The sequence below is a fragment of the Toxotes jaculatrix genome, chromosome 14 (assembly GCF_017976425.1).
Source record: "Toxotes jaculatrix isolate fToxJac2 chromosome 14, fToxJac2.pri, whole genome shotgun sequence".
In the NCBI taxonomy this organism is placed as follows: Eukaryota; Metazoa; Chordata; class Actinopteri; family Toxotidae; genus Toxotes; species Toxotes jaculatrix.
The window spans coordinates 12,786,164-12,799,584 of NC_054407.1; the positions used below are offsets into that span (position 1 = coordinate 12,786,164).

Sequence of the window (13,421 nt, forward strand, 5' to 3'; positions counted from 1 at the left end):
GCAGTGTGAGCACTGACAGAAACTAGAAAAAAAAGAGGTCATGTTTCTCCCATATTAGCTTCTCTGCATTGGCTCCCTGTAAAATCCAGAATAGACTTCAAAATCCTTCCCTTTACGTACTAAGCCCTCACCGACCAAGCTCCATCGTATCTTAAATACCTCATAGTAACCTATTATCCCAAAAGACCACTTTGCTCTCAAAATGCAGGCTTACTTCTGGTTCTTAGAGTTTCCAAGGATAGAATAGGGGGAAGAGCCTTCAGCTATCAGGCTCCTCTCCTGTGGAACCAGCTCCCAGTTTGGGTCCGGGAGGCAGACCCCATCGCTATATTTAAGATTAGGTTTAAAGCGTTTCTCTTTGATAAAGATTATACTTAGGGATGGCTCAGGTGAGCCCTGAGCCACCTGTTAGTTGTTCTGCTGCTATAGTAGGCTAAGGTTGCTGGGGGAGCTCCCATCATGTACTGAGCAATAACACCGACAAGTATCACTATTGTTATTACCTTTGTAACAACCAGTCTGAGTGCTAGAATACAAATGTATAGCTGTTCCTGCCCCCCTCCCCATTTCTCTCCTCTCAACACAACCACCCTAAGTCAGGATCCGTTTGAGGTTTCTTCTAGTTAAAAGACTTTTTCCTCTCCTTGCCAAGTGCTCGCTCATGGTGGGAACTGTTGGGTTTCTTTCTATAATATTGCAAGGTCTTGACCTTATTCTGTAAAGTGTCTTGAGATAATGTATATTATGATTTGGTGCTATATAAATAAAATTGAACTGAATTGAAGGAGAATATAAATGTGACTGGTGCTCTGATGAATCATATCTTCCCAGCCAGTCATATTATTTTTCGCCCTTTAAAGAGCTATGGCAGAGCTATCTCAGTGGCGCATGACAAGGCTAGATCACCAAATGGAGAGGAGAGTGCAGACCAGCTTCTCAAAGCAGGAAATCAATACTGTTGTCCAGGAAGGACAGAACGGCAAAGCACATACACACAGCAAAGCAAACATGCAGCCAGATGACGTGCATTTGTGAGTGGAATTTGTGGAAATAGTGGAGGTCTTGTCATTTTTTTTTTTCCAAGTGTAAAAATGCACATTTAAGACAATGAACCACAATTATTAAAAACATATTCTGCAAATAACTAACACTGTAGCACAGACAATTTAAAGTGAAAATGAAATGTTACATTATTTTACTGGCTGCCTTACATTTGTTTTACTCATGTGATTAATCCGATTGTACTCGATTAGACTTGCTTGTGTTTACATGCAACAACAGTGCCACTGCTGCCAAAACTGTGATTCAAGGAAGAGTCTGTGTAAGCTGTTTAAATGGTTGCATAAACTGACAATGTCCCATGGAAATCCCATTTACATGACTATTTAGACAGTTTGGGATTTTTTTCCTAACAACTCAATAGGGCATCCAGCTGGCTTGGGCCTTTCTATGTGCAGTCTACATGTTCTCCCCGTGCCTGTGTGTGTTTACTCCTACCGTCCAAAGACATGCATGAAATGTTAATTGAATACTATATTATACCTATCCACCATATGTGTGAATGTGAGGGTAAATGTTGGTAAATTGTTGGTCTCTATGTGTCAGCTGGGAACTGGTTCAGGGTGTACCCCGCCTTTCACACAATGTCAGCTGGGTTTGGCTCCAGGCCCCACGTGACCCCCAAAGGATAAATGGTTTAGCTGATGGATGGATGGATGGATGGACAACTTAATATGAAACATATTCAGCTGCGTCACCCTTAAAAAAAATTCCACCAATATATGACAGTGACAATTCTGCCACATCACATCATATTGTATTAAAAATACAGTACACCATAAAACTTTGAACCTGATGATTTGCCAGCATAAATTATTCATTTTATATGTGTAAGTATGATATTATTTATGAATTATGTGGAACCAAATTATGAATGTTCACTGAGCAGTCTTGATGTGATGGAGTTGGGTAAGTTTTGACACACCCAATTTCCAAAAAAAGAGAGAGAGAAAAAAAGAAAAAGCCTAACATCTAGCCTTGTGCTCTTCAGGTGTATATAACATCCATTTATTGTGCTCCACCTTGTACTTTTGCTCCTTATAAGCTGCATGAAGCATGAAAATACCAAGCAAATGGATAAAGGCCATTTCAGGGTCAGGTAAAAACCAATATGTAAAGCAGTGCTTGAATCAGTTTTTCCTCCAGAGAAGTACCAAGATGAGCTAAATGGTTACGTGTATGTATGGGTAAAGATGTCTTTGTGTGCTGAGTGTGGCTGAGAAATAAAAGGAGAGGTAGAACCTGCTACCAGAAACTGCAACCAACTATATGTGCAATTATATCTTCAACTCATCCTGACAAGTAAAAATGGCACTCAGCTAAATACATACTAAAATACTGCAATATCATGAAGTGCATTATCTCCAGAGCTACAATAAACTGTACAATGCACATTAATGTAAGATGAGGTACTCAAAGGGACTCTCTGACTACTTGCTACTGCTGCAGGTGGATAGACTGGTATCCATAGCTGCCCTGGTATTGAGAGGGTTTTAAGGTGCCACCTGGGCTGTAAAAGACTACAGCCCAGTTTTCTCCCTTGGATGCAAATATAAAGAGGGCCCCAGTGCCAAAAATAAACACTTCTGCACATTGTTTACTCATGCACCCTTTGGATGGTCTGAGGCCGGCGCTTCTCTTCTTTCAAACCGTTTGTTGTTATGATGTGAAACAGACCTTGAGGGACCAACAGAAGGTCCCTATGTGGAGATACTGATCACAGCCAGAGGAACTGATAGAAAGAAAGAGGGGTTGTGTGGGTTGGTGAGACATGAAATAAAACATGTTATAAGGGCTAATGCTGTCTGGCTAGGAGACAGAGGGAGTCATTGATAGACTGTGCGTATCTGTGTGTGCACTGTGGCTTGGGAGATGTGGATGCATCCACACTGACTTGTTTGAGAAGATACAAAATGAATATGTGGAAGCTTTTCTTGGCTAAAGAATTATCACTGACATAACTTTCTACAACATCTATGATAACTGAAAGTGACTCAGCATCTATGAAGCTTTAAATGACACAGACTGGTGTCATTTTGTAACATATGTGCATGTATGTATACACTAGTCTGGAGCATTGTCCTCTAAGCCAGTACAGGGTTTAGAGTAGGCCAGATAATTACCTTAATTTAGCTCCATTTACTCCTGCATTACTGAGAGAGGAAAATGGCCAGCTGACTGCTGAGCTCTGAGAAGCTTCCTCAACGAGACTGTCCTCCCCTGAAAAATGACCCTTTGGGTCATCTGAGCAAGGAGCTTATTATAACCCGTAGTTACGTCTTATTGTTAGACAACCTCTTGCAGTGGTATTAATTATTACAGGTGCAAGAGAGGAAGTCAGGTGACATATAAAGAGCGACAAAATCCACACAGGGCTGAGGTCTTGGTGGATGGATGGGTCAACACAGGATGATGACATGGGAGACCACATCCAGCTTGAAATCAATAGTCATCATTGATTCTTTTGACCATAACTGTTCCACAGCCTTGACTGTGTGTTTATTATCATAACCATGACAACAAAGGTCCTCTAACCTAAAAACTAAATGAACCTATATGGTTGGAGGACTTATTGCCCTCAACTGTCTCCTGAACTGACAACTGAGTTAAAGTGGGGGGGACAAAACAAAAAGAACAGAATATTTATGCACTTTGACGGCTCACTCTTCTTCTTCTTTGAAAACAGAACAAGGATAAAGGAGAGGCAATGAATAAGCTAGCAAAGAAAAACAAATGGGATGATGAGGAGAATGGAAAAATAGATAACCCTGTCCTTTCAGTCAGGAATTTTGATGGGTTTTGTTTGTGATATGAGGCACAGACAGTGTTTGACAAGGCTCAATGAGGCTTTCAGGGGACAGGCCACAGATATGAGTATTGAGAGTGAGCCACAAGATTCAGAGCCAGTGTGGTACGAATCAGGAATGTAGGGGCCCGTTAGAACCATCCTATTTTCCTTTTCATTCCCTATATTTATGTTGATTTAGTTACATTCCAAAGATTTTCCTCATGAATTGGTTAGAGGCTGGTAGTGGTGGTTTTCAAGATGTAAACATGCACATGCAGCATATTTTTAAATCATTTACAACGCTGTATTGTGCCTGTGTCTGCAATCCCTCATTCCATCTAAGACTAAACCTTCAAATGTACAGATTCAAATCTTAGTTTGTCGCATATATATCCATATCTTTGCCATTAGTCCTTCTTTGCTATCACTCCCTTCTCTCCTCCACTGTTGCCCCCATGAAGCTCCATCACTGCATCCCATCTCCCCTACAGAGCAATCAGCACTGGTTTCACCGCCTGACTCCCCTCAGTTTCCACTCAGCTTGCCATTCTCCTCCTCTGACTCAAACATTGAGAGAAACCCCCTGGCCCTGCATGCTGGAGCTGGCTGACCTCCCCCCACCACACTGTTCTCACACGTACACATTAGTTCTTTTTCACACATGCGCACCCATGGGGAGGTTGAGGTACGTCAGACTGGGGCCTGGAGCCTGGAGAAGGCACCAAGAGGGGATGCAGTGCAATGCAAGCCCCTGTCCCAAAGCCCACTATGCTGGGTAGCCAAGCTGAGAGGAGTGGGCTTCATGCTGCGAGACAGAACACTCGGTGTTCTTCCCTGGAGCTGGAGTCAGCACAAGACAGAAGCTTGGGATAAAGGAGGGACGGGAGGTGGAGGGGTAGCTTGAAGTGCATGCTTGGCATATCCCTAAGCGAAAAGAGAAGGGGGGGGGGGGGGGGGGGGGGGGGGTTGGGGGGTGCAGGCGGTTGTAGCATGAAGCCCCCCGCTGACAGAGCCAGGTGCTGGACAATCCATCAGCAAGCTAATCAGACTGATCTGGAGCACACAGGGACCCACGCCTCTGACGCTGCCGTGAAGAGCTACAGCTACAGCTTCTGCTGCTACAGATTGGCCTGATTTAAACTACTCAAGCAGTGCTCTTATCAGGACCTGCAGCATTAAAGAGATTCTTACTAGGATGATCTCACTACCACCCCCCCCCCCCACCCCCGCTGAGATCTAGGGCACCCCAAGCATCAACCACTGTTGCTACTGTATGGTTCAACCTTAAGAGAAGACTGTGAATGTCCTGTTGCAAACGCATTATCTTAAACTGAGGAGTAACTGAAGCTGTTTTAAGATGTTAAAAGGGGCATTTGAAAACAAAATTCTCAGTAGGACATTTTGAGTGTATGTATGGGAAATGAAAAGCATTTTTCAAAGAATTGGGATATAGTCTCTTGTAATGAATATTTTATTTTGTAGTGCGCTGTGGAATTGTGACTGTAATAGTGGGTATTTTTTTCTTTCTTTCTTTTTTTTTTAAACTTACTAACAGTTATGTAACAAAACACCTAGGATAGGTTATCATTAAAAAAACAAAAACAGCCTAACCTAAATGTTAAGATATGCAGAGGATTGAAGTTATAAAAGGCATGACAGGAAAATAGAGTGTGATGCAGATGAGGAAAAAAGAATGGAATAGAAAAGACAACACTAAAGAGGAAGTAGCATGATTGAAAACAGAAAAAAATGTAAGGCTGCATTTAGAAACTGAACACAGACCACAGGGATCAGTTCAAGAAGCTCCACTGGGGAGCTGTTGTGAAGATTGCTTGGGGAAAATTTTAGGCCTCAAGGTAGAGGCAGATGCTATACCTAATGGAGCGTTCACCAATTCACCAGAGAGCCATGTAGTATACCATGGGAGGGCGGAGAAAACTCAAGGTGAAAGTGGGGTGTCATCCGTTGAGAACATCCAAAGCCTAAAGGTGTGGATGGCTACACTTGGGAAGCGTTCAAACGGTCAGACAGACAGCGATGCTGCACTGAGGCTCCTCTGCAGCTTTAAGGCACTTATTCGGAGTTATAAAAAGGATACGTGGCAGAAGAGGTGCATTCAACACACGTTTTAGTCGTGAAGGCTACACTATGCAGCTGCGAACCGATTAGGAAAGGAGTGTGGTCCTGAGCTCATTCCTGAGGCCAATTAGCCAGGTCTATGTGAATAAATCAGGGCTAAATGAATACATAACCACACCAATAATGCTTCCAGGTCTGCCGTTGTGAGGAGAACGAACCATTAAGACACTCCCCAGTGGTAGCGAAGGAAGAGAGGTAAACAAACTTTTTGGGTTCTAACAGCGCTCTCCTTCTGTGTAACTGGGTGTCAGCAGGGACGGCAAGAAGGCTTAGCATATTGCTTTTACATCATATTAAGATAACTATGATGCTGTGAGAGGCCTTATTGGATCTCCAGCGGATAACGGCAGGACAGTGTCGAAGCTTCGCAGCATCTGCCTGAGTAATTAGGACTTCGGGGGATAATAGCAGACAGAAGGAAAGAACAACAGCAAGAAAGAGAGACAGAGAGAGGGTGATAACTGAGGGGAAACAGAAAGGAAGCACACTGGCACAGTGATGGAGACGTCAGTGATGGAAACCCTGCAATGTAATAATTATAACGAGACTGAGAAGACAACTTGGGCTTTAGATACATGCTCATTGAAATGCCACTGCATGTTCTGGTTTGATGACACCAAGACAAAGACACAGAAGCAGAAAAAAAGGATCTCTACACTATTGTGATGAAAATGTAGTGCATATGCATGGCCAGTCTATTTAATATTGATGTGACATACACATTTACACTAAAATGGATAATACATACATGGATATGCCTATTACATAGATCTGGCTAGACCTGGCCATTACAGGTGCTTGTCCTACACTAATGTAAGTGTGTGACAGTGTTAACATGTGTATGTAATGTCATATACAGAATACTCACTTGTGCAGGGTTCATCCGGCTGATCAGCGTCCCCGCGGTAGTAGCCGTTGCGGCACACACAGATGGTGGCAGCCTCAGCTGTGGAGCGGCTGTTAGGAGGACACTGCAGACACAGACCAGGACCCTGGGTTGACTTGAACGTACCCGGTGGGCATGCTGTGAGAACAGAAAAACAAGTTTTAAAAAAAGAAAGAAAGTCATGAGCCAAGTGCCATACATGAGGCAGAGATCTCAATCTATATCCGATAGAATGATGTGAGATGTTTGCAGCGACAGAAAAGAGTTTTTGTTCACATTCTCACTTTGTATTCTGATCATATAGCATGACTGCTTAATCACACTGGCAATGGCATGAAAATGACTAGTTAGTTTGTTTTGCTTTCTTTTTTATTATATTTTTTTAGATTAGGAATATAGTCTGCTGGCTATGTCGCCTCTCCCAGAGGCACACATCATACGTGCGTGTATGTTCTGGCTGTCAGTGGTGAGCTGGCAACCAGCTGTAGCATTTTTCACTGTGTTCAGGTACAAATTTTCACAGAAGACATGAGGCAACGTGACGTGACATAAGGCAACACATAATTCTGTCGTTGCCGGCCTTTCGTGGACGTTGCCGTGATGTGTCAGAGCCATAATTCTAAAGGCCGTGGTGGAGGACAAAGATTATTGTAGCTGATATCACTGCGCCTAAAACCAGGCAATAACCTAATCCATTTACCCTCATATGCCAAAAGAATACAAAGCTGTGGGGTTTTTGCACAGTGTGGAAGGATTTAGTGACTATAATAACTATGATTAATGTCTAATATTTTAGCAGGCTCACTGATGGGGGAGGAAACTGTGGTGTTGCTGCACTACAGAGGGGGAGGGGTTATAAATTTAATGGGACAAGCATCTTACAGTTTCTCCAGCTGCGTCCGTTTGCCTGAGTAAAAGATTGTAAAGGCTTGGCTGTGGCTGATAAATAGGTATATGAAGTGTATACTCATGCTTGTGTAAAAACACAAGTTATAGTCCTGTTCTCACAGACAAAACTGTGACAGTAGCATTTGAGTAGTATTTAAAAAGGAGAACTGCTATGGCAAAAAGAAAGTATGTGCAGCCAACAAACTGCATATACCAAGATTAAAGGTTGCATAGCTCTGCAGACAGACTTTATCAGCAGAACAAAATAACGATCCAACAGTTAAGTGTTTCAGATACTGAAAGCAAAAGGGAACAGTTAAATCAGTATTGAATTTGCTTACCACAAAATGGTTCTATTGTATCAGACTAAGAGCCCTCTATTCCAATATTTATGAAGAGCTTGGTAAATGGAGAGTTATTCAAAGCAATAATGACCAAGGAGTTGGTCCCATTCCTCCTCACAGCTGGGTCAAACAGTGGAGTATATAGCATACTGGATATGTGAGAAAAACCTTTAGACCTTTGTATCAACAGGCTTTTAAGATTTAATTAAAAAATTTTATGCTTCATTAAAAAGTGCAATGAGAGGCTGGGTTTGGAAGCTGCAGTCTACTGCTACTAAGCTGTAAAAAAGGGCAGGTTCCTGTTTTTATGACTCTTCCATTCGTACCATTCAGCCCGCATCTCAGACGGGCTGTTAGTGAAGGACAGAGAGATTAAGAAAAGAGAAAGCAGGTGTAGAAGAAAGAGGAAGCATCATGCACACACACACAACTCAAAATGCTGCCCCCGATCGCGGCTGTTCTCCCATCTCCTTAAGTGTGGCTGACATACACGCCAGAGGCTAACTGACCGACCTCATGTCTAGTCACACCACACTGACCACACACGGCCAGAACATCACATACAAACTCACATACATGACCAGGCCACAACAACCGCAAACAGCTTATAAAACAACCCTAAGAGGTGTGAGGCAGATCACAGCCGCAGTGTACAAGGATATCCCCGTGAGCAAAACACATTGCTATGTTGTGGACACTCCAGAGCGGTCTTCAAACTATAGATGCCTGTATGGATGAATATATAAGAGTTCTACAGGGTTTGTAAGACAGAACTATAAAAATAATAATGTTTCTGTAGGGGAGTGTGAGCCTCTTTTTTTTAGTGTGTGGGAGAGGATGTTTGCAACCTCTCTTGACTTGTATACACAGATTTCATTTGTGAAAAGACCAAGCCCCTTCGAACACAAGAGCATTGATACTCCTAAAAATTCTCCCTGGCCATATGGGGAAGCACAAACCAGCTGCAGAGCCATTTTATAAAGCAATAACTTCCAAAGATATCAGAGATTACAAGACGATAAAACACAGATCAAAAATTCATTTTCAGCAGCAGAGGGGAAAAGAACTTATGTGTCATCATCTTTGCTGTATAAAATTCATACATCAGGGCGAGAGCAGGGGACTGCTCTCATGCGCATGGCCATCTCACTCACGCACACATGCTCATGCAAGCTTCAAATCTATTACTCTGACTCTTAAGAAAAGGGATCACAATAAGTTGTTCAGTGTGTGTTTAATGGGGTGTGAGCAGAATATGTGCACTGGGTCCTGCCCTCGGGTTGTGTGTTTACAGACAGACAGTGGCTTGCCTGGACGCTCATAAATGGGCAAAAGGGAAAGAAGGGGAGGCTGTGCTGAATCAGCCGTCTCAGACAGCAGTGCTGCAAGAGTGCCTCAAGGCAAATATGTGTGCAAAACAATGCATATGCACACACTCTTATGTACACACACACTCAAATAAACAGACACACTCTATAACCCTGAGAAACACTCCTATATTGGCATCAGTGCTATCCTCACCTCCAGAAAACATTTACTGAACTGATTTACACAGCGACACATGTAACCACTGCTGACCCCATTAAATGAGATGGCGCACCCACATTTTCCGCCACTTGACTTGCATATGTTCTACAGAACCTGAGATAATTTACTGCCTCTCCTCGGACAACTGAAGATGCTGCGATCAGCATTATATGAGGGGAGATAAGTGACAGCCAGGCAGAAACAAACAGCCAGCCACACAAACACACACGCAAACACTTCACACCCAGAACAGGGTGAACGTCTGTCTGGATTATAAATCCTACCTTGGTGCTCAGGCTCATTCTCTAATGGACACATAATATGAGCATGAATACTACCATTAAACTCATTAATTAGCTGCTTGCTGATCTGCCTCACAGAGCGAGAGGGAGGAAGAAACAAATATGGGAAAAGTGAGAGAGAGAGAGAGAGAGAATGAGAAAGTGATGTGAACAATGTTTGCAAACCCTCAGAGGTCTCATTCTAAGGGCAGGCAGCAGCAGGCTGAATAGCGTTATGCTTCATCGAATTTGGAACTGAGCCCAAAGTCTTTTCTCCTGATTTGTGAATATTTAGATTGGAGGAGGCCAGGAGTTCCTGTCCCGCAGAAAAAAAAGCACATAGACCCATCACTCATCAAATGTGTTGGTTTTCAGGGACAGGAGGGGATGGAACATTAGATCAACAAGCAATTAGTCTCCCCATGGGGAGAATAACCCACAACCGAACTGGCTGCATGCAGAAACAAAACATTCCTCCCTTTCAAGTAGTCTATGCAGGGTTCTCTCGGCGTTGTTTTCTCCTTCTCATTTCTTCTCTACCCTCACATCATTTTTTTTTGGTCTATCCCACTGGTAGTGAATTGCTCTCTCTCTCTTCTTCCACCTTTCCTTCCCATGTTGTTTTCTTGCCTTGACTGACAGGTTTGAATCCTTGTTAAGGTTGCCTGTCTTTCTTTCTTTCTGTCCCTAGTTCACTCGGCAGTGAGCTGATAGAGGTATGGCAGCTGTGGATCACTGCTCGCTACTCATCACAGTCTAACTGTGATGACCCCATGTCACAGCAAGCCTGACCGTGAGAGATGAGATGATGATCTCTTCACTGCCAGTCATCTTCCTAGCAGGTGTTCTTCCTCTTTGGATTACAGTGACAACAATCTCTATCTCATAAATGAGCATGTAGATTTTCTTTGCATATCACACATTTACACATTTCAAGTTAGTTTATAGAAAACATTTGATATTCTTTCTACTCATCAATGATGGATTGATCAGCCAGGACAAGTGCTACATGAGAAGATTAGCAATATGAGCTAGTCTCTCTGAGCAGGCTTCAACAATGGCTCATATGCAGAGCTGGGACTTAGTGTTCAGGGGTTAGACAAAGCAATGTGCTTGCTGAGTGTATAATATAGTGCACACTGCAGGCAATACATCATACATGGACACACACTGGCACTGCGCCACATAAGGTGCATGTGTTTAGAATGTGCGGTAGCAAAATGGATAAAGCCCATAAGAATCCGCAGAAATTGTAGACATGAGATTTATGGGCATAATGGAACAAGAATTATATTAACTTGTCATGGAAGCATCAGCAGGTGTGTGCAAGATAAAAAGGAAATGTACATTTAGGAGTTGCAGGAAGCCAATGCAAAGGATTACGACCAAGATGGGTTTGGAAATGGCTTTCCTACTCAAACCCAATCAAAGTCACAGTACACTAAGCCCTCCCCTGACTTTTCCTTTAGCATCACTCTGAAGTATGTATGAGGTTTTAAATCACCAGAAATGGCTTGGTAGAAAATTGTGGGAAATGCAATCATACGTGCACAGCGGTAGATGCGGAAAAGTAGTCGAGCTTATGTGATAAATCTGCGATTTAAAGGAAAGAGTTCCATTCTGTAATATAAGATATTTCTCTCTTAAAATCTTTCTCCAGTACTCCAATATTGACTGTTAGCACTAAAGTTGAGCGCATCAAAGCTATGACTCGTGTTAAGACATTTTCTTTGATAAAACAGCTATTTGCCTGATGAAATCCACTTTCCAGCAGGATGCAGTTTTAGAGAATTAAGGACTTCAAATATACATTTTTACTTGTTTCAGCTTTGAAATACCAACTGTGTCTGTCTGAGGTCTTCAGACATTGTGCAGAGAAGGTGGTGACCAGCAGAAGGACAAAAGTTGCGAGTTAGTCAGTGACCCTTAAGTACAACTCCTGGCCCCCCAATACACCCTTAACCCTGTCCCCCATCCATCACATGGGATGGATCACAGTCTTTAAAGGCTTTGGAGTCATGCATACACCCACTCACTCACAAACACTCATACAGATAGGCTTATGATCAGGTCAAGACCCCAGTTGACCCCGATTTCACTATTTTGTCGCTCAGTCACTCAGAAAGGCAGGTCTCACCCACTCAAACCACTGGAGGCTGCGTACACACCAAGTGTACGCCTGTATAAATTTATTTAAGTGATAATTCTGAGAATATCAATCAAATGGTAAAATTAATATGTTCGATTGACAGAGGGGATGCAAAACGTGGCCAGATAGCCAACATCTTAAAACAAAAAGGCAATCAGTGCAGCAGCCTATTGGTATTCACTCTCGCTCCTCTGTCATTGTTCATTTTCGAGCCACAATCCACGTAATGAGCTGCTTTTCCAACCCAGGTGTTCCATTTCTCCACAAGGTCATTGAAAAACACAATACAATTATTTGAGACAGAGGCATCGCTCGAAACAAAGGCTTGTCAGAGTCATCAGAAAATGCCCGCAGGATATTAAAAGTCAGGGTAAACTGCCTTTTAGGGTTATGATTTATTCATTCAGAGAAACTGATTCAAGAACAATTTAGCATATTTCTCATAAACTGCCAACACGGGTCAAGAGGGTCTGAATATTTCAGTTCAAGATCTCAGATTCCAATGTATGTAACTTCTCACAAGCGCGGCCATTTCGTTTTTTTTACTAGAAGGCAACCAGGGTTCACAGTGGTGACATCACTTGGGAAGTCTGGTCAGTGTAAGTCTCCACCACCCCCTGTCATCACCTTCTAATCTCACAGAAAGAAGGAATGTAAGGAGGAATAAAAGAGCGCTGGAGAGGTTTTCTCTGGAATGAAGGGATGGTTGGAAGATTGCAGCGCTTGAAGCATACCTTGTCTGCTTTTGTTAAGAGCGGTGGTGCTTGAGAGTTCCTCCCACAGAACACTCCCCCTGATCATTAATCATCTGTCCATTCTGGCCCTGTCAGACCCTCACTTCCAAGCTAAGACATGCACCTACACCCACTTATACACAAACCCACCCACACACACATAAATTCACACACACTCTTCTAAACTTTCTGCTGCCTTAGCCCAAACACCGCTCATCTTGACATACCTGTCCTCTCAACTAGCTAATACAGCAATGTCTGATGCTGCAGAAACCCCAGTGAACAATACTTAAATCCCCTAAAGAAAGCTGAGATATCCCCCAATTAAGCTGGCCTTGTAAGTCCATGCAATGCCATATTGCTGTGTGGTTTTGTACAAGAAGAGAGAGGCAGTGTCTATAAAGCATACATTAAAATGAGAAAAATAAGAACAAATAGACAAACCTGCATTAAAGGAAAAAAAAACTGCTTCAGCTGAATAATTTTTGACACCCAGTGAGGTACTTCAGTAAATAACAGCTTGTTTAAACCTGCATGCATGTGAACATGCCAGAATGAAAACCATGTCTGACTGGCTTCAACAGAGGGCAGTACAGCAGTAAAATAACTACAAGATGAGACAGTGT

At 42.8% G+C, this 13,421-nt stretch overlaps 1 protein-coding gene across 2 annotated transcripts in view; it reads right to left on the reverse strand.

The window, feature by feature from the left end:
* The window catches only part of LOC121192703 (ephrin type-B receptor 1-B), a 149,110-nt gene that overhangs the window by 55,343 nt on the left and 80,346 nt on the right, over nt 1–13,421 (reverse strand). For both annotated transcript variants that reach the window (XM_041054513.1, XM_041054512.1), the window contains exon 4: nt 6,855–7,010. In XM_041054513.1, coding sequence (XP_040910447.1) covers nt 6,855–7,010 — 156 coding nt within the window. The remainder of the gene's footprint in view (nt 1–6,854; nt 7,011–13,421) is intronic.